This window comes from Malus sylvestris, chromosome 13 (genome assembly GCF_916048215.2).
Source record: "Malus sylvestris chromosome 13, drMalSylv7.2, whole genome shotgun sequence".
In the NCBI taxonomy this organism is placed as follows: domain Eukaryota; kingdom Viridiplantae; phylum Streptophyta; class Magnoliopsida; order Rosales; family Rosaceae; genus Malus; species Malus sylvestris.
Genome location: NC_062272.1, coordinates 19,588,175 through 19,607,570, shown reverse-complemented (window position 1 = coordinate 19,607,570; position 19,396 = coordinate 19,588,175). Strand labels below are relative to the sequence as shown.

The 19,396-nt window shown below is 37.3% G+C and overlaps 3 protein-coding genes across 4 annotated transcripts; 2 read left to right on the top strand and 1 right to left on the bottom strand.

Moving 5' to 3' along the window:
- Positions 1-215: 215 nt before the first annotated feature.
- LOC126597304 (60S ribosomal protein L14-1-like) lies at positions 216-1,950 on the top strand. Its single transcript, XM_050264090.1, has 5 exons — positions 216-374; positions 503-604; positions 1,290-1,419; positions 1,503-1,615; positions 1,733-1,950. The coding sequence occupies exons 1-5, from the start codon at positions 372-374 to the stop codon at positions 1,784-1,786; spliced, it is 402 nt and encodes a 133-aa protein (XP_050120047.1). The 5' UTR covers positions 216-371; the 3' UTR covers positions 1,787-1,950.
- A 3,135-nt stretch (positions 1,951-5,085) lies between these two features.
- LOC126596371 (putative protein phosphatase 2C-like protein 44) lies at positions 5,086-7,385 on the top strand. Its single transcript, XM_050262935.1, has 5 exons — positions 5,086-5,254; positions 5,883-6,164; positions 6,430-6,682; positions 6,790-6,899; positions 6,991-7,385. The coding sequence occupies exons 1-5, from the start codon at positions 5,222-5,224 to the stop codon at positions 7,126-7,128; spliced, it is 816 nt and encodes a 271-aa protein (XP_050118892.1). The 5' UTR covers positions 5,086-5,221; the 3' UTR covers positions 7,129-7,385.
- A 491-nt stretch (positions 7,386-7,876) lies between these two features.
- Positions 7,877-17,915, bottom strand: LOC126596370 (COP1-interacting protein 7-like). 2 transcript variants are annotated; one of them, XM_050262933.1, is made up of 13 exons: positions 17,590-17,915; positions 16,832-17,011; positions 16,339-16,459; positions 16,221-16,260; positions 15,597-15,649; positions 15,467-15,519; positions 14,580-14,732; positions 14,315-14,478; positions 12,494-13,983; positions 10,002-10,937; positions 9,072-9,471; positions 8,389-8,451; positions 7,877-8,275 (listed from the first exon to the last, which is right to left on the bottom strand). In XM_050262933.1, exons 1-13 carry the CDS (start codon positions 17,646-17,648, stop codon positions 8,208-8,210), a joined length of 3,780 nt encoding a protein of 1,259 aa, XP_050118890.1. In that variant the 5' UTR covers positions 17,649-17,915; the 3' UTR covers positions 7,877-8,207. The 2 variants fall into 2 exon arrangements, with proteins under 2 accessions (XP_050118890.1, XP_050118891.1); XM_050262934.1 differs by lacking the exons at positions 16,221-16,260; positions 16,339-16,459; positions 16,832-17,011; positions 17,590-17,915 and adding an exon at positions 15,750-16,015.
- Between the last annotated feature and the right edge of the window lie 1,481 nt (positions 17,916-19,396).

Sequence of the window (19,396 nt, the reverse complement as noted above, 5' to 3'; positions counted from 1 at the left end):
CCCCCCCCCCCCCCCCCCACTTTTCTTATAAACCAGAAGCCTCATAAAAAGTAAAACAGAAGGTTACATGTTTTGGGTGTCCAAATAAATGTGTAAAAGGAAATTGAATTCCTGGAGAAATAAAGAGCATCCAAAGATAAAACTTGGGTGTATACAATGACCCAATTATAAATTTGGGCCTTTCTTTGTCTTCATGTAAGGCCCATTAGCAGCAACAGCGATAACAAAAGCCAACCCAATCGAACGGTCCGCAGCACACTACAAAGACCCATAAGCAAAACCCTAATCCCACCGCGACCATTTTCTCTTCTCTTCAAAGCTCCGCCTCCTCGGATCTCTCTCACACATCACACGCTTCACCAGAACCAAAAATGGTGAGCTCTCTCTCCTCATCCATGGCGTTTGGCTTCTCTGTATACTCTTTTAATACGACTTCGTTCCGTTCTTCTTGTTTGATCTCACCCTGTTCTGTTGTGTTTTGTTTTTGTTGTTGTTTGGACAGCCTTTCAAGAGGTACGTCGAGATCGGAAGGGTGGCTCTCGTCAACTACGGAGAGGACTACGGGAAGCTCGTCGTCATCGTCGACGTCCTTGACCAGAACAGGGTACCATTCTCCTTCCTTTTTTGGTTATCTCCAAATTTCACTTTTATTTTTTTGTAAATAATTTAGAATTTCATTCGTTTTTTTAATTGTCTGTATTTTTGTCTTGATTTATGCTTGATTTGTTGTTTTATATGATGTTGATTTTAATAATTATATGAAAATGGGTATTGGGAATCTTTGTTTTTATTCCCTTGCGTTACACATGCCTAATACCTGTGAAGCATGTTATGATGAATTTTGAATCAAAGCTTCTGTTAGGACCTGTACGTGTCAATTTTCAGTGATTTCGAAAGCGGTTAGGTTTTTCGGAATTTGTATTGCTTTAGTTGTTGCTTTATATATCTGTACTGAAATCTGCTTCAATGGAGTTACATCTTAGAAGGTAATTCGGTGTTTATTGTCGTGTCGACGGCGTGTACCATGCAAAGTGGTGAGGAATCATATTTCAAAATTCAAATGCTGATTGCTGATCCAGTTATTCCTAAGTTTTTTATTGGGTTAATGTCACTTTCTTAATAACTTCAGTCGGAGTCAGGTTGGGATCCATCCTGAACTTTTGCCCCCCTCCTCATATGTTTGGTAGTCTTTCAGAGAATTTCACTCTTTATATATTTCTTCTACATTGACATCATCTGTGCATATCATGGTTTTGATTGTCGTACTTGTGCTTTGTGCGTCTTTCTAGGCTCTTGTCGATGCTCCTGATATGGTGAGGTCCCAAATGAACTTCAAGAGGCTTTCTCTCACCGACATCAAGATTGATATCAAGAGGGTCCCCAAGAAGAAGGAATTGCTTGCCGCAATGGAAGCTGCTGGTACGTTTTATTACTCATAAATAACAGTGGTCTTGTTTTCATTCCCCCGCCTTCCTTTTTGATAATTGTTTGAGTGTTGGTAGATGTGAAGAAGAAGTGGGAGAACAGCTCATGGGGTAGGAAACTGATTGTTCAGAAGAGAAGAGCAGCTCTCAACGACTTTGACCGATTCAAGCTCATGTTGGCTAAGATTAAGGTTGGTTATGCTCTTTATCATGACATCATTTATTTTAATCCTTTAGATGGTTGCTATTGTTTTCTTGTCCTTGTCACGTTGAACCGCCCCAAGATAACATATTTCCCTGATTTGCAGAGGGCTGGACTGGTAAGGAGCGAGCTTGCAAAATTGAAAAAGTCCACAGCTTAAGCAATTTCAGTCGTGAGGTTTACAATTTTGTTATGGAATATTTTCAGTGTACTCTGGATTGTAATCCCGTTGTTTATCTTGGATCGAATTTAGTTTTTAAGAGCAATTTTTGTTTCTAATATTGTTGACAAATGGAGAACTTATATTGGATGAATTTTCTGTCATTCTGCTTTGTCTTGTCATTGTGATGTGGAATCGATGTTTTAGCTATCTTTTGGAGCGTGGTCTTTGCGCCCTTATTATTGTTCATTGTCTGAAATATGTTTTGAAGCATCAACGTACACAAAATGGGTGTAGCGGAGATGAGGATGCTTCGTGGGATGTATGGGCACACGAGAAATGATAAGATTGGGAATTAGGATATCTGAGGTAAAGTAGGAGTAGCCAAAATTGAAGGAAATATAAGAGAAAATCGGTTCCGGTGGTTTGGACATGTGCAAAGAAGGCCTACTGACGCTCCGGTTCGAAAATGTGACTACGGGACAGAGGTTCGGGGCCGAAGGAGTAGAGGAAGACTTAGGAAAACTTTGGAAGAGACCCTAAGAAAAGACTTGAGTACTTGGATCTAACGGAGGACATGACACAAATGAGCGCAATGGCGTTCTAGGATTCATATAGCCGACCCCACTTAGTGGGAAAAGGCTTTGTTGTTGTTGTTGTTGTTGTTGTTGTTGTTGTTGTTGTTGTCTGAAATATGTTTTGAGACCAATAGCGGTTAGCCATTTTTTGGGTCCCCGGTTGCAATTTCCCAACCATTACATGTTTGGTTTTCGTAGTTCAGCTTCCGGCCAACAAAAGGCATTCATGTGCAATGTTAAGCCTTGGACTGTATGAGAGCTTAAGCATAGTGTTGGCTCGCATTCATCTCGATAGTTTTTGCATTAGCTCCGGAATTGCTCAGTAGTCTCTGTATGTTAAGTGCGCAGGCACCTTGTGGTTAAGTTCCGGCAGGTACCTTGTGGTTGAGTTCCGGCATCGCTCGGTCGTCTGTATGTGAAGTTATCATTGGACATGAATCCAATGTTTAGTCCAGCGTCGTGGGTTAGTCTGCGTAAAACAGATTGGACATGAATTCTCCTTGCAACCGTGAGTGTCTCTTGTAATTAGTGGCATTTTGCAAAAAAGTTGAGTTCAAATGTAAACACAAGAATGTAATCTCTTTTGCTAAATGAAATTAAAAGCAATATTAAAAAAGAAATACATTTGTTTTCAATAACAATACAGTTTGCTTAATCCTAAGGAGAAACTAGATACGTTTAAATGGCCCATAATTGTGCTAGGCTTAATACGGGCCTAAATGGACAAAAACATTACTCTAATTAAGGAACACCACAAGGTCAAATCCCCAAATCCACACCACAACCCTTATAGGGCCTAAACCCGAAACACACCAGAACCCATATTTACATGAAAAAAAAAGAACATAAAAAATGAAATTTCGGAATTAAAACCAAATTTACTTAACAATAATAATAATAATTATTATTATTTTGAAGTTGCTGTTAAATTTGGTAGCAAGGGGAAGAGATGTCATTTCATGTCATGCCACATCAGATTTGGCTTTTCAATTGAAAAACATTGGTATTGTCTTTTTATTTTATTTTATCGTTATTGCTTATTTGTATATTTTGACATCTCCTTTGGAGACGCTTTAAGAGCATTCACCATGACATTTGACACCCTAAGTTCAATGCCCCTCGCCACTATCTCTTGTATTAAAAAAAAACACAAAAAATGTAAAGAAAAAACGATTTTACCATCAAATGTACGCTTAACAATTAACCATCTGCCTTGATTATATCATTTTCTCGAGTGTAACTTCAATGTTACGTAGCACTCACGAAAAATTGCATTCATCGTTCCGTCGTAGAAACTTTGCAACGTGAGAGAAGGTGGCCATTAGTCAAGGTCTTAAATGGACAATGACAGGCTGACAGCTCCATCAACTTGAGAAGAAGAATCATTGCATAATGAAAGCCGAAAGGCCATTTTCTTGCCGTCCTTCGTAAGTCTACCATTTGTTCCATTCCATACTGCATAGTCCACGCCCACGACTCGGACTAGTAAAAGAATCAAAACTATAAAATTCAAACCTTTAATTTGATTCCAATTTTGTTATCAAGGATAGATTCAAAGTTGGAATTAACCTCACTAAAATTTATGAAAATTATTTTAAGGTGAAGATTCAACGAAATACGTAGAATAATTTTGCAGACCACACGTATTATGAAGTAACATGACATCTTATTTGGGATCTAATGGCCTCAAAGTCACATAAAATAAACACGATGTTGCTTCCAACCAAAATAGAAAGATCCTAAGGAATTAAAAAGGCATGAGCCAATAAAGCCTAAAATTAGTCTTTAATTTCAGTTAAAAAAGGGAAGAAACTTCAAAGACTTTTATTAAAGCTGGGTCACCAAATTGAAATTATGATAGTTAGTTTTACCAAATATTTTTTTAATGATAGTTGGCCTAATTTATCACGAAACTAAGCTGTATAAAGAAAATTTCATAGATCATTCTAAGGTTTGTTTAATTATAGTTTGTTGTCAGGCTACTGTCTTTTTTCTAAAATGATTTATTTGGGCTTTTAGATGTGAAAAAATCATAAGTTCGACTCACATTTATTCAAATATGATATATATTTTGTAACAAATTCAAAAAAATAGGGATTAGTTGTGAGGTTCACACCACATCAAACTTCAACGATTTGAACCGTATATTTTTCAAGTTGCATTTATAGATCATCTTTGCAAAATATAAGCCAAATCGGAAATATTTGAAACATCTAATTGAGTTCAAAGAAATTGATTTTCACTATATTCTAAGAAACATTGAAATTTCATCATGACAATTAAATGGGCAAATGGTTTCGGATTGAATTGAATTTTTGCATATATGATCTATGAACCGAAACTACAAAATAGACGGTTCAGATTATTAAAGTTCGATATGGAATAGGTCTTACAATCTCCTCTTTTAAAGGGCCTATTTGTACTATAATTGCTAACTACATTTATATGTGAGACTCGCATGTGCTGTAAAAAGGGTCAGGAAATAAAACAATGTAATTTTAACCATAAACAAGATATCCACGTAAAATTTGACCAGAACCATGATATCCACAAATGGGGAGTTACAGAGTTTAAATTTCTTGCTAACAGATTAAGAGATGATTAAAGCTAATAAATTATCTCTTTAATACATTGATTAACCCTAAAAATAGGATGTCTCTAGATGAATGTAAAACCAGCATTGACTCCTCATCGACTTTAAATAGCCTCCGAACTGTAATTACATTACCAACACAATACTTTCAAACCGTCGTATTTGCCAAGTTTAGCTCTTAATTTTTGTTGGCCTGAAGGTGATTATCTTCTCCATTAGCCAGATAATCACCGAAAGGCCTCTGATCGTATTCAGGGGGGGTTCATGGGCGTTAAAGATTTTCATATCAAGCAAAGGGTAAGTCTACGTGTGTTTTCCGGTTAGCGTTTGAGCGCTGCTATACATATGTTTCATTTTCTTGAAAAGTGTTTAGCCTTTCTAATTTTCTTGGACTATCTGAATACTCTGATTTCTGGGTTTTTGAGTTTTGGCTGATAACCATTATGGTAGTACTAGATTATGGAATATGCCGATTGTGTTTGGAATATGGGAAATGACCAAAGAAAAAAAAAAAATGAAATTGTTATTATTATATCCCCATGGAATTACCATAAACAAAGTTTGATTTTCGTACCCGGACGTAGCCAAGTTGTTTAAATCTTACGTGTTCTTCTCTGTACTCAACTTTGAGTCTCTCCTTAAAATTTAGATTAAGTTAGAATATTGCTCGAAAGAAAAAGAAAAACGTTGGATTTTTTGTCTTTTTGCTTGTTTTTAGTTTAAGTTTCGATGGTTTCTTTGCATACATATGTGATTATCACTAATTGTTTACCCTAAAGATCGTCTCTCTCTCTCTCTCTGTCTCTCTCTCTCCCTCTATATATATATATATATATATATATATATGTATGTATGTATGTATGTGTCCTTAACTATTAGCAATTCTTTCTTAATTTTATCAACAATGTTGTTTCCGGCTTTGCAGCTGAAACGCTTCCTCATGAGAAGTGGAGAGGGGAGGAAGAAAGAAGCCACCATGGCAAAGAAACCGTCGTGGATGATGCCTGCAGTCTCACATGGATATCACACCATTAAGAGCAACACATCACCGGCTACTTATGGTGATTCCGATTCGGACTTTGTTGTGGCTCAAAGAGAGCAAATTGAAGAGCTTGAGCTGTGGTTTTTTGGAGTTTTTGATGCCCGGGTTGGCGACGGAGTTACCAAGTACATGCAGTCACATTTGTTTGATAAGAAGCCTAAAGAGGTAAAACCATATATTTGCAGGGAACACTTCCTTTTGATCAAGCACAAATTAAAGTAATCACAATAAAATTTTCATTAAGATAATTGTCAACTAGTTCCGGCTCATGCGAACGGGGTTTTGCCTTATTTTCTCTTTGGAGTACACCAACTTTAGAACTGCTCGAGCGTGCGCAATAGGAGAGGAGAATTTATCATCATATAACAAAGAAAAGAATTTGTTGAATTTTGCCCAATTGTCTCTGTTTTTGTTTTCCTCCTATGTGCAGTCTCATATAAGGGGAAAGAGCAAGGAGACAATGAGAAAAGCCTATCTTGGTGCTAGATCGAAGGTTAGAGAGGCCTCGGAGGAGACGAATGGAGTCGGTTCAGTTTCTGCACTGGTGATCGACGGGGAAAAGCTTGTATTAGCTAACATGGGAGACTATAGAGCAGTTGTGTGTAAAGATGGTTTGGCTCGTCAGATAGGCAGCAGGAACAAGCAATCAACCAAAAAAAGTTGGTCACACAGGTTCTTTAGAGGTACAGTGCACCATAACCCTATAGTCGCCAAATTTATTCACCAACTGATACGGCAGATGATGTGACAATCGTGTACGAAAAGTAAACATGTTAGTGTGAGATGGCAGGTAATGCAGCAAACACCAAGAGTTCCAAAAGCTCAGACCTTGTTGTTGGGGTTGAAAGGGTTGATCCCGACACTGAATTTGTCATTTTGGCAAGCACTGGCATATGGGAGGTAGCACTGACATTTTATTATCCCACACACATTCTACCAAACTTTATTCCTATTAGAGAGTAACTAATCCATAGACTATAATCTGTTCCAGGTAATGAAGAATCAAGAGGCTGTGAATCTCATCCGGCACATCGAAAATCCACAGAAGGCTTCCGAGTGTTTGGCGGAAGAAGCGTCAAATAGGATGAGCAGGGGCTGCATTTCTTGCTTGGTCATCAGATTTGATTAACATGCGACACAATTTGCTTGAGCACTCGTTTGTTCATCTTGTATTAGACACTTTTTGGGTTTGATTTGAATCTCATTCAAACAACTCCAAACCTGATAGGGCCTGAGAAAACCCCAAATGAAGGTTATTCTACTGTGTAGCCATTTTAATGTCCTCGTGACGAAAGATAGATAGAGGGTAGTTTACAACGTTTGCACCTGAGATTTTGCCGACCTCGGTGGTTCGCAACTGTGAGTATTAACCAACTTTTGCTAGAAGACGCCCGGAGTTTGAATTCAATTCTCCCTTCCCCATTGATAAAAACCCCCAAAAAAACAAAGGATTGAAGGTGACATATTGTGAACCCATCGAGTTAAATGTTGCGCAACGCTCTCCTTAACCAATTTGTGCAACAAAGAGTGAAGATTTATAGGTGACATTCTCTTACAAAGCAATCTGACATATACGATACTTGTCAGGCAAGATACTTTTTTTAATGTTACTAGTACATACATGACTTAACACTTGCAAGTGATGGATTGCCCCGGCGGTTAAGGCGCTTCTCCTCAACCCGCTGCATCACAAATTCCAGCCGTTCCCTTCCCTTAGTGTAAATTAATGTCAGAATATCGCTTGTACCGAAGAAAGACACGACTAGCAGTTTAAGGAGTGACAAAGAAAAAATGTAACAAATCAAGGAGCTATTCTATTTGGGATTTTTCCAACTCTTTTGGTTTAAAATGGAGAGAAAATATAAGCCACACTTCAATTGTAGGAACACTATTTTTGTTCATTTTTCCTCTGTGAGATCCAAGAACCCAAGACATCAATCCCATTCACAACAAACCGTCCAACAACAATCTTCGTCGAGTTTACAAATTACGCAGAGGAGAGCTGCAAACGAATTCGCATGCAACACTAACAAACTAATAAGAGGGTACAAAGACAAGTTATACAACAACAAAACTAAGATTTTACTTTTAAACATACAGGAGAGGAAAATTTGTATAGCTTTGATGACTGAGATTGCGGCCAAGTGGTGGCAAAATAAGAGAAGGTTTGTTGCTTCTTCACCTTCAATTTCATAAGCATTCACATCGTTACGTTGTCAGCTTCTTTTCGCTGGTCTTACTTTTGAATGGTGATAACAAGGAGAAATGGCGAGAAGCTGTAACCATATGAAAGAACTTGTAAGTCGCAACTGGAATTAGTGAAACATTGAAAAGAAAAGAAAAATGAATGAACGAAGGAACGCATGTTGCAGAGATTGTAAACACTTACACTTGTGTGTAGAGCTGGAATTAGGGGTTTCATCTTGTGAGATCAGATTCTTTAATGTAAACACTGGAAAGGAGCATAAAAAAATGAGTCAGCTTAAGTAGTATTCGAGATCAAACTCCATAAATAACCTCCCACTGACCTACAATCCCCCCTTTGACATTACAAATTTCCATTTTTTCACAAACCAGTGACTTGCAATCTTCGTAAATGAACAGAAACTTAGTGATGACAAACAAAAAACACAGGAGAGACGGCAATCAAAAACTCGTGCAACACAAGAGCGCACAAAACAAAGCAAAGCGAACTCCCAGCCAAAAGTCACACCAGCAAAACATTTCATTCACTCTTTTTTTCTTCACTTGTGACTCTTGGTATTGAATGGAAGCAGAGTTCCTGGAACTGCACAAGAAAAGCTGAACTAGTTCTCTATGTGCCACATTGGACACTAATATGAGATTACACATGCATTGGGCACTCATTGGCCGTGTCAGAGGGGAGCATCAAAACCCTACAGTATCCGGAGTGAGTTTTTGACAATCAGAAAACGGAGGCACATGAATTAGACATTCTTTTATTCTTTCCGTAATGTTAATCACACTTCAAATTCTGTCTACCACGCATAATGACTGATCAGTCATCAAAATGTTTTGTTTATATGTTTTAAAGGCATAATGCAAAGTTACCTTCACTTGAAGAAACATTGTTTGTCCCATTATCAGCTGCCTCAGTACCATTTATGCCGCCGTAATCTGATTCAACATTACGTTCTCCCGATGATGAGCCATGGTTCTTTTTCCCAAACTTTAACAGCCGTCTAATCCCTTTTGATGATTCCTTTGCCTGAGGCCTTTCAATTGCTTCTGGAATCTTTTCCAGGTTACTAGATTCAGATACAAACGCTTTTATGGTCACTGTGCCTGTTGCCACTGTCTCTAAGTTTGTGGGTGCTTTTCCGTACTCAGAATTCTGAGTACATGGATCTTCCAGAGAAGAAACTCGCACATAAGGAGCTTGATACGGTTTTCCAACGATGCTATTGCTTGGAGACTTTGCTGCTTCCTTCTGCATATTACTCACGGTGCCCTATCCATCAAAGTGGTTATACAAAAATATTAGATCATCAATAAACATTTGCTCAAGGACCACTTGGAAATTGATCCAAAATTAATGATATGACCAAAATATAAAAATATATTCTTTTTATAATAGGCAGACAAAGAGAAAAGCCTAACAACCTACATAACACCCAAAAAAATAACCAAAGCAATTAAATTGCAAATGAAATTCGGATGCTATGACTAGGAAACATAAAATCAATAAAAATAAAAAGCCTTTTGAACTTCACATGTAGTAATAGTAAGGACTCATATAAACTGCACTGTTGTTAGCTGGGAACAATGACCAAGGATTGATACAATGCATCCACGTAAAACCTATGAATCTTCCTCTTGTGTCACACACAGTTATTGAAATTGCAATATTCAACACTGTAAACATTGAAATTTAGCTGTAATATTTTCAGATCAATCACACCCATCATTGTCAATTGTAGTCAGTAAAGGTTAACAATTGAAAACTGTAAGCAAAGTCCTTGGTTATCTGCCCAGCCATACCTCATGAGATTGAATTTTCTGCTGTAATAGGCCATGAGTGGGTTCCCTATTGATGGTATCAGTTGTAAGTGGTGAAACTGGTGCCCGAATTGCAGCATACTCTGACACATCCTCTGATTTCTCCCTAATACTTTGTCCTTTTACATCCCCCAATTTTTCTTCATATGCATGTACTATAGGAATGGAGGGATTCTCAAGCATCACAACGGTTTTCTCAATTCCTGGGTTGTCATCCTGATCACTACGGTGTGAATTTTTGTCATCATTCCTCCTCAGTTGACCACCTTCAGAAGTAGACTTCACAGAATTATCTTTCTGTGTCGTTCCTTTTGTTGTTGATGTGCTCTGGGCAGCATCAGGTCCCTTGGGTGTCCTGATTTTCAATTCTGGGAGAGTAGCAGCCTTACTTTTGTCATAATTCACGATAGCAGATATTTTCTTGCTCTCAGGCCCATCAGAAACTTTTGGCTTTGATACTGTTACAGTACTCCGCGGCTTCACTGGAGTAACATGATGGCTGTTAGTTACCTTAGGCTCTGATAATCTTCTAATCCGTGCCATGGATGGCTTAGCATTACTTGCAACACCAGCGATGTCTTTCTTTTGTTCAGGCAATGAAGATACAGATTGGGTTAACCTGTGTCCAGCAGAGTGGTTTCCGGTACTCAGTTTGCTGGATTTGGAGGTTTTGTGAGAATCTGCGGAGCCCACAACGCCAGTTTTGTTGGGCATCCTTTGCAAAGGAGATGATGACCCTGGCTCTGAATCACTAAACTTTGATCCTTTGTGAGTACTCGGAGATAGTTTTGTCGGCCCTTGTTTCCTGGTTTGCAGTGAGGGCAATGGTGACATAGCAGGGATGGTACCACCTCGAGCAGCAATCCTCTTTTGCCTCTGTATCTTTAAAGCTTCCAGCCGTTTCATCTCTTCTTCTTCCTGATAACAGAGTGCAAAAATTGAAAAAGGTTATGAATTAACCCGATAAACTAGCTAGCATAAAGCATGTTAAGCCAATTGTACAACACATATAACCTCTTGTAGCACAGACATGGACACCAGACCCAGGAAATAAGTTATGATGCAAAACAAATACGATCAGTGATAAATTGAAAGCAACAAACAATTACTTTTTTTTTTATAATATGTGAACTTTACTTTTTACTAATGATTTAAAGTTATAACATTCTGATTTGTGAACTCTTTCCCACTCTCTTTAATTTAAAAATCATAAACTCATTGGGGATGTTTCTTGAAGAAAAACACCAAGTCTACAAATACGTTCAGGTGTAAACAAAATAAAATGACGTCGATAGGACCAAAGCAGAACTACATTCAGGCTACCATAGGCTGTAGGGCATGTAGCTTTGGTGGGACAACCAAATTGTTTGTCTATATACCTATCTATTTTCAAATGTAGGCCATTATTTATTTAGCTCATTAAGTTCATTTTTTGTTATTATTTGTAAAAAATTATAGTTACAATTTAAAACAATCGATTTTAGCTTTTTTTCTTGATTCTTTTGTTTCACTTCTCTGTTTGTACATATCTGTATGTATCATACTTGTCAATCAACGTCTGGTTTTATGTTATAACTTTCAATTGTCCATGTTTTCATTTAAAAAAAATTGTACTCATCAGTTCTTCGTTTAATAAACCAAAAAAATAGAACAATAAATCTTTAAGTTAGCCCACCCTGTAAAAAATTTCTAGTTCTGCCCTTGGACAGGACCACCTTGTAGAAGTTCCAGTGCTTCATAGTTTTATGACACAATTTATATTATTTCAAGAGATATACAGGATTGATACACTTGTTGATGTCCTAACATGCAATGTGTCTGACAAGGACATGGCTAACTTGTAAAAGTATCTGCATCCGTAAGACATTTTATATGATTTAAGTTTCCTAATAAAATATGTAATTTTTTTTAAAGTATAAGTAGACACTTATTTATTTTATATAATAAATTTAATCAAAATAAAATAAAACGCCTAGTCCCCTGGGCGCTAGGCCCCTACCCGATGCCCAACTGCTGCAAAGCAAGTTTAGAACATTGAGGGTTTCTACTTTTCATAGTGAAATCAAGCATTATGGGAAATTATAACAAACAAATAAATTACATACCTCCAATTTTAAGAAACTATACTAGCCTCCCTTGTCATAGTAGATTTCAGAATAATTTCTAATAATTTTAACAATTAAAAATCTGGAGGAAAAAAATTCTTTTCTGAAATAGGTGTGCAAAATGGTGGAGAGTCTGGTGACAAATCCAACTTTTGAACTTCCAATAAAAATAACAACCTTTCAAACTCAATTACAAGTCCAAGGCATCAAAAAACTGTCAAAAAGATAATACTAACAAAATGTTTCGAAAAGAAAAATTCCAAACTTTGGATCATGGGAGAATAGCATATGTAATTTTGTAAGACTAGGAGAGGTCTTAGTAAATTTACTCTGTGAAAAAGCAAAACAGATAGGAAAATGATAAATAACCTTCTCTTTCTTCATTTTCTGAAGATCGGCTTTATAGCTTCTTAGTTTCTCAGCACGCGTCCGCGCTTCATCCAAAGGACTCAATTTTGAGGGCTTTCCTCTCCTTATTGGTCCCCCAATCTTCTTATCCGAACTATCTGAAACCATTTTTGATTTCTTATCCTTGTTGGGCTTCTTAGACCCTTGCTTGTCACTCAAAACCTCCTTATGCTTCTTATCCAGAGAAGCACCTTGCATTTCATAATCCAAAGCAGGGTTGTAGCCCGTTGAACCCTTCTCTGCACCACGCTCAGGCATTAAAGTCAATTCATCTGGCTCATAATTAACTTGGGAGTTTTCCACCTTCTGAGCTGCTGATGGGAACTCAGAGCCCATGTCAATAGCATTTCTGTCATTGTTTTCGAGATGGTCTAGTGAAATTGACCTCAATGGAACTATGTATGAATCATCATCCATGTGAGAAGACCTCCTATCCAAACTGTTGGTTGCACGATCAAATCCATTTATTGCAAGCGGATCCAAGGGAGAACTTGTAAAACCTGACTGGTTATTATGTCCATGAATCATAAAATCATCAGTGGCAGCCCTTCTATAACCACCCCTTCTGCCATCTATTTCTGTAGTCTGTAAATCCATTTGCCCATTACCGTGACCCAACCGATCATCTCTTGCAGATATCAACATTTGATCATTTGATGACTTTCGCATGCGGGTAACATTTCCACTAAATTTATTAATATCTGTTGTATTTCCTTCTTGAATTTCTCCCCTATCTCGACCACCAGAAACTAAAGGATCATCCCCCAGGTTAGTTTGTCGTCTTTTCAGTTGACTCTTCTTTTCATTAGAAAACATGCCTTGGTCAAGATCGTGTCTGTCTTCATCAGGATCTCTGAGTAAGAAATTTTGAAATGCCTGCCAGTTCCCTTCATCTCCCTCCTTCATAGGAACAGTTTCTTTCATTTTCGAGGATTTATGAGGGTGCATAACCTTCTTCTCTGGAATGCCACCCTCAAAATCTCTATTGTCCTCATCAGTTTGAGAGTCACTAGCTGATTCGCTATCTGAGGAGTTCTTCCCCTTTGCAGTGATGTAATTTAAGTTCCGAATGACAACCCTGCCTGATTGCTTTTTACCTGAGCGGGTAGCCTTCTTTCCTGATTCGTGACTTTTTGAAAACCCCTTCTCCAACTCCGGATCATCTGATTCAGTATTTCCGCTACTGCTATCCATGGAGTGCCTTTTCTGTATTCTTTGACCTTGATTGAGTCTAGGATCTTCTACTGTTGGATAAGGTGGCTGAAAAAATGGGCTACTTCCTGGGTAATTCTGATAATAAGGCATGCCTTGCATAGGATATGGTGGATACACTGGTAATGCACCTGGAGAAGAATGAACAGGCCAGGGAGGGTACATCTGATGGGGAAACTGGCCAGGAAAATATTCTTGGTGGCTTAATGGTGGTTGATGCTCCATGGGAGGATTTTCTTCTGTACAAACAAGCAGACAAAATCTTTTCAGCTAGGCCTAAAAGTAGTGAGCAAAGACAGATGCCAATGAGCAAACATGATACTACATAATTTTGGAAAATGATTATAATAAATCCATGCAGTGTGATGAATGGGGCCCTTCTCAAAGTCAAAACATTAGATTCTCCACATATTTGTGACCCAAATAGAGCTTCACACACTTCCTCTTTACAACTGAAATTAATGATCCTGTCTAATTATTTAAGACTCAGACAATAATAGAGCAGTGTCCCAACGATGAATTATGTTAGTTACTTATTGGTAGGATACCTCTTATAATTTGTACTCCTACCTGCAGTTACTTGTTGGTTGGTCGCACTCGAAAGCATTATGCCTGATGCATTCATGGCAGAGACTTCTGATCGGTTAGCCATTGCTTCAGCAGCTTCAATTTCAAGCCACTGACCAGTTTCATGCTTTCTTTTCCAAAGTTCCTTATATCTTCTACAAGCATCCCTGTTAGATTGATAAAGTTAACATTATCAGGAAAGATTCTGATATAAAATATTCAGCCACGTGTTAATGGTAAAGTAGCCAGTGGAAAAAATTCTACTTACATTAAGCGTGAAGCCCCAAAGCATTCAGCAAATGATATCAATGGTGCCAAATGATCAACGTCAAAACCTGCGGCAACAGCACGTGCAAAAGCCATACCTTGCTCTTTCTGCAGCATAGTTTTGCGTGTCTCCAGGACTTTTAAAAGCTGAACTCTACCATATTATTAGATGAATGGATTAGCAGTTGCAATAATGTTATTCTTATTACTGAGAAAAATTAAAACACAAATACAATTATATCATAACAGTGATGAAAGAATACTTATGACATGAAGAGATCAATACCATAACCATTGCAGTGAACATAAAAAAATTAAAATTAGTCCTTTGACTCCTTTCTAGATCCTATGTGGGAGATGAAAGCAGAAGGTCATATACAAGAGCTATACAGTAAACAAGGAAATACCCTAATAATATGTGATGCAATGCATAGTGGCGAGAAACTAAACATCCCTCCATTGGATCGAATCTCATCAATAGAAATTATGTTGGTGAGTAGATGAAGATGTGTGTGCTGACCCTTTAACTTCTTTTTTCCATCAGACTTTTATAGAAATATGATACAAACCATGTTTTTTCTTCTTCTTCTGGCATCAATAGTTTACCATTTTTTTCTTTTTTAGCAAATGATAACCACCCTTCAACTATATATTAAGGAGCCATAAGGGGGAGGAGGTTCCATACGCCCATACGCTTCCCTGGTTTACTTGAAATGGCAGCAGGATAATCAAAGGGAATTTAGGTTCGAAGTGATGCCTAAAATTTCAAGATCACATGTGATGAGCCCTTGACCAATAGTTTACTTTTCATGATAAATTTAACGCATGAAAGGCACAGTACATGGGATTTGGAGCATCACAAGAGAATATGAGAGAGATGGTAAATACTTTGAATTTTCCCCTTGTGCAGTGGGTCCATTTGCTTCAGGTTGGGCATCAGGCTGCCAGTTTTATAAGAGAAACCAAATCAGACATTAAACAACCAACAGAAATGAAATAAAAAGGTTTAAATTTAAACCTGGTAAAGGACAATTGCTTTCTCTTCATTAGCATCTAACAAAAGCATGTTTCCTGTCATAAATAATTTGGGGATCACAATCTAGTAGATGGACCATTAACTAGAGAAACAAAGAAGGAACTAGAGTCTTTTTAATTGGAAACTAAAACATACATGACAACAGATTACTGAGCTTAGTTGACCGAGTATTTGCTTCCCATTATTTGAAACAAAAATGAAGTGGGAAAAGGGAGGAAAGAGATAGAAGCCCAGTGAAATTTTCACCAGACTTCATGTTCTGATATGAATAAGCATTTGAAACTTTCCCCATTAACCCCCTCTTGTACCTCAACACCCTCCTTTTTTCCTACATAGACCCCAAAGGCAAAGCTTGCATAAGAGAGAAAAAAACTGGTTTTATGGTGAAGCATGGTCGGAAAGTTAGGGGCTGTCGCCACCTGATAGGCGCATTAGCTGGGACCACTAGAACTATCTGCATCAAGTGTGTTGAGTGGGAAGGGTATACAACTTAAATATCAGCTGTCCAGTGCAAAATTGAAAGAAAACAGAAACGGCAAAAAAAATCTTACTTGACTAATAATAAAATCATTGTGTGACATTGTTTAGTTGTTTTGTCAACATTACCTTCAACGCTATCTACAGGTTTTCCATGATTGTCCTCTACCTGCCACAAAGAAACGGAGACTGACTTTTCTATGACATACCACACACAGATCATTGATGACTAAAAGATTTTACTTACATGATTAAGTCCCATCTCATTATTTCCTTGAATTGCAATTGCCTCTTCAATCTGTAAAATCTCAGATTCTAAAGTGTACACCCGTTCCAAGATCTCTGGGGTGCTCACAAAGCGAACAAACCTAAGATTCACTTCACGTATTAGCACAGTATGATAATTTTCCGGGGAGAGAAATATCATTGCAGCACACAAGATATTGCATGTAAAGCTCTGGCAACATTCATAGGTTCGTAAGATGAAATGTTGAGCCTATAAGGTAGTCTAGTAAGAACTTTTAACACATTTGATGACAAATATAGAGAAATCAGTTGCATTTACACTTCAAAATGAGAAGGGGTTCAAAATTAGAGATCAAGCATGCATTGCATACAATAGTCATGTTATCCTACAATTTCTAGTTGGTGTGCTTAGCTGAGAAGATCAAACTTATGCACTTATCAAACATGTTGCAAATACCCTAAATAGTAGAGGGGCACTGGATTCCATTACAGACCTTTCCACCGTATTCTTTGTAAACCATGTTGCATCACTGCCGGACTCTGGCTCAAGAATAATTGAATAACCACCCTTGGCCATCTGTTCTTGCGCAGTCTTCAAGTGGGACAGAAATGGATTCAACAAACCGGAAGCTATTTTCTCCGTCTTTCCATTTGCGGATATAACCAGATCGCACCTGTCAAAATGGAAGGAAAGGGGCAAAAAAATATCAAAATGAAGAACAATTTGGCACCACTTTAACTTTCACAATCATATTTTCGCATAATAAACTCGAAACATAACAGGATAAGCAATAAAAAAAATAGTGCCACTTTCATCAAAATCTTTCCTTGTTTAGGTTCGAATACAAATGCTTGCGGCTTCTCAATCAATAAATCTACACATGTCCACCAAATGTACCTCCAAATGAATTTAAACTAATGGACACTATAATTCATCAAGGTATGCAAACTGAACAAAAACAAAGCAGGCCAGAAAAGATTGAGTACCAAATAAGCAAACACTTCCACACATGCAATGACAAAACAAAATACACACATAACATAGATATCCAATAAAACACCAAAAGATCCAATTCCAAAACACCAACAATCATATCAAAATCCAAAAAGTAGTAAATTTCCAACTTTAGACATTGCTCATAACCCAATACTTTACCAATTGCAAAAAATACCAAATCAAGTCTTTATTATCCAAAAACAGAAAAAGAAAAACAGTTCATCAAAAACCCAGTTGATTAGAAGAAAGGATTACCTGGTCCGAGTTGGGGTGAGTTGGAACAGAGCCAAGTCCAACCGAGTTGAAGACTTCATCTTTACAGGGAAGTGGGTTGGGGAGGATTGAGCCCAGGGTTTTAGAACCAATACAGGAAAGTGGGATCAGGGACTCATTGGGAAAGCGTGGAAAGGTCAAGCAAATTTGTGAGGAAAAAATGGGCTCAGAGATAAAGGACGATAAAATTTCAGATTAAATTCAGAAGAGAAAAGGCCTGTGTCAGCTTAAAAAAGTGAGCTTTGTAGACTGAAGAGAGAGAGAGAGAGAGAGAGGGGATCCAAAGAGTTCACGCATGGTGGCAGATGAGAGAGTGGAACAAAGACTTTACGCATGGTGGCAGATTACTGTGGATACGAGATAAATCAAGGGTAAATTAGGAAAATCAGCAAAGTTGACGAGCGGTGCCGAGCGGTGCCGAGACGAAAAGGACAAAAAATCATATTATATATATGATACATCATATTATAGTTGGTGATGGGACACTGTTTTGATGATGAAATTACCGAATTGCCCATCTCATTGTCATTGGAGCCGTTGAGGCATCCCAGGGTCCCCACTAAGTTAAATTTTTGGCAAGTGGTTGGTGTTTAATTTCAACCAAATGAGTGTTTAACTTGACAAGTAAAATTTCTTGGAGCTAATTTTTGATAAGCAAAATGAATGAGATGTGTGTGTATATATTAGGAATGCAAGTAATGAATAACTAAGTAATATATACATGTTGGGAGTTTGAATTGAAGCATTCATGAAAGATTCCTTGTTCATAAAGATAGTAAAGGTATCGCATTTACTCTAAAATTTGTTGTTGATAGTAATATGTTACAAAAACAGGAGGAAGATTTATGAATGAAAAGATTAACCAACTTATAACTTAAGTTTGTGGTAACTTATACTAATGGTAAAAGAGTTAACTTCAACTTCATATGTTGCTGCTAATCTAATGGTTCATATGTTTATAAAGTTGGAATATATTTAAAGTTCAAACCTCTCTTCACAAGAAATTTTTCTATACAATCAAGTCTTATGTGTAAGGGTGAAGTAAGAAAAATTTTCCAGGTGGGCTATCTTAAATATTTAAATTTTATAAATGGAGAATATTTTTCACAATATTAGCTAGCCTAAGAAAATTTTCATTGGGTGAGCTAAGAATATTTCGTTATTAACAAATACGTGTTAAAATTCAAATAAAATCAAACTTGAAACAAATATGTACAATAAATGATGAGAAAAAGAGTGTAAGAAAAAGAGATGGTTTATAAATTGTAATATATAAATTCATATAATTAAACTCAGATAATTAAGCTTAGTGACCAAGTATACGGTGAGTTACATTCGGAAAGTACTAAAAATTTCATATAAGATTTTCTCTTTCCACCAAAAGCAACCTGGGCGTTAGCCCATGGTAGCTTTTAATGTGGCACTGCCAATACGTAAACAATATTCCTTATATGAATAGAACCACATAGCTAGCACGAGTGACTACACGAATACGAGCTTCTCTTAGAATGGTTCTTTCTCTCCCCAAATAAGAAAAACATTCATATTCATTAGTTACAATAAAAAAATTTATTAATGAAACAATTGGGATCGAATTACACGGTGTTCATCCTATCTCATAATGAACACAATCATTTCATAATATTAGAAATAATTAATCTCTCCCACATCACATCAACATTGTGTCTCTTTCTTTCTTCAAGTGAGAGAGGATAGCATTGACAGTGAATATTTATTTATTAAACTCTTGTGGCTACAATTTTGTATGATCATGACTCATGGGAAAGGA

Excerpts from the sequence above, each read along its gene's own strand:
- LOC126597304 (XM_050264090.1), top strand. Across the intron at positions 1,420-1,502 it reads TGCCGCAATGGAAGCTGCTG|ATGTGAAGAAGAAGTGGGAG; the intron begins GTACGTTTTATT and ends GAGTGTTGGTAG. Across the intron at positions 1,616-1,732 it reads TCATGTTGGCTAAGATTAAG|AGGGCTGGACTGGTAAGGAG; the intron begins GTTGGTTATGCT and ends CCTGATTTGCAG.
- LOC126596371 (XM_050262935.1), top strand. The coding sequence starts at position 5,222 with ATGGGCGTTAAAGATTTTCATATCAAGCAAAGG. Across the intron at positions 6,165-6,429 it reads TTGATAAGAAGCCTAAAGAG|TCTCATATAAGGGGAAAGAG; the intron begins GTAAAACCATAT and ends TCCTATGTGCAG. Across the intron at positions 6,683-6,789 it reads GTCACACAGGTTCTTTAGAG|GTAATGCAGCAAACACCAAG; the intron begins GTACAGTGCACC and ends GTGAGATGGCAG.
- LOC126596370 (XM_050262933.1), bottom strand. The coding sequence starts at position 17,648 with ATGAAGTCTTCAACTCGGTTGGACTTGGCTCTGTTCCAACTCACCCCA. Across the intron at positions 16,261-16,338 it reads ATGAGATGGGACTTAATCAT|GTAGAGGACAATCATGGAAA; the intron begins GTAAGTAAAATC and ends TCTTTGTGGCAG. Across the intron at positions 9,472-10,001 it reads AGAAAATTCAATCTCATGAG|GGCACCGTGAGTAATATGCA; the intron begins GTATGGCTGGGC and ends TTTGATGGATAG.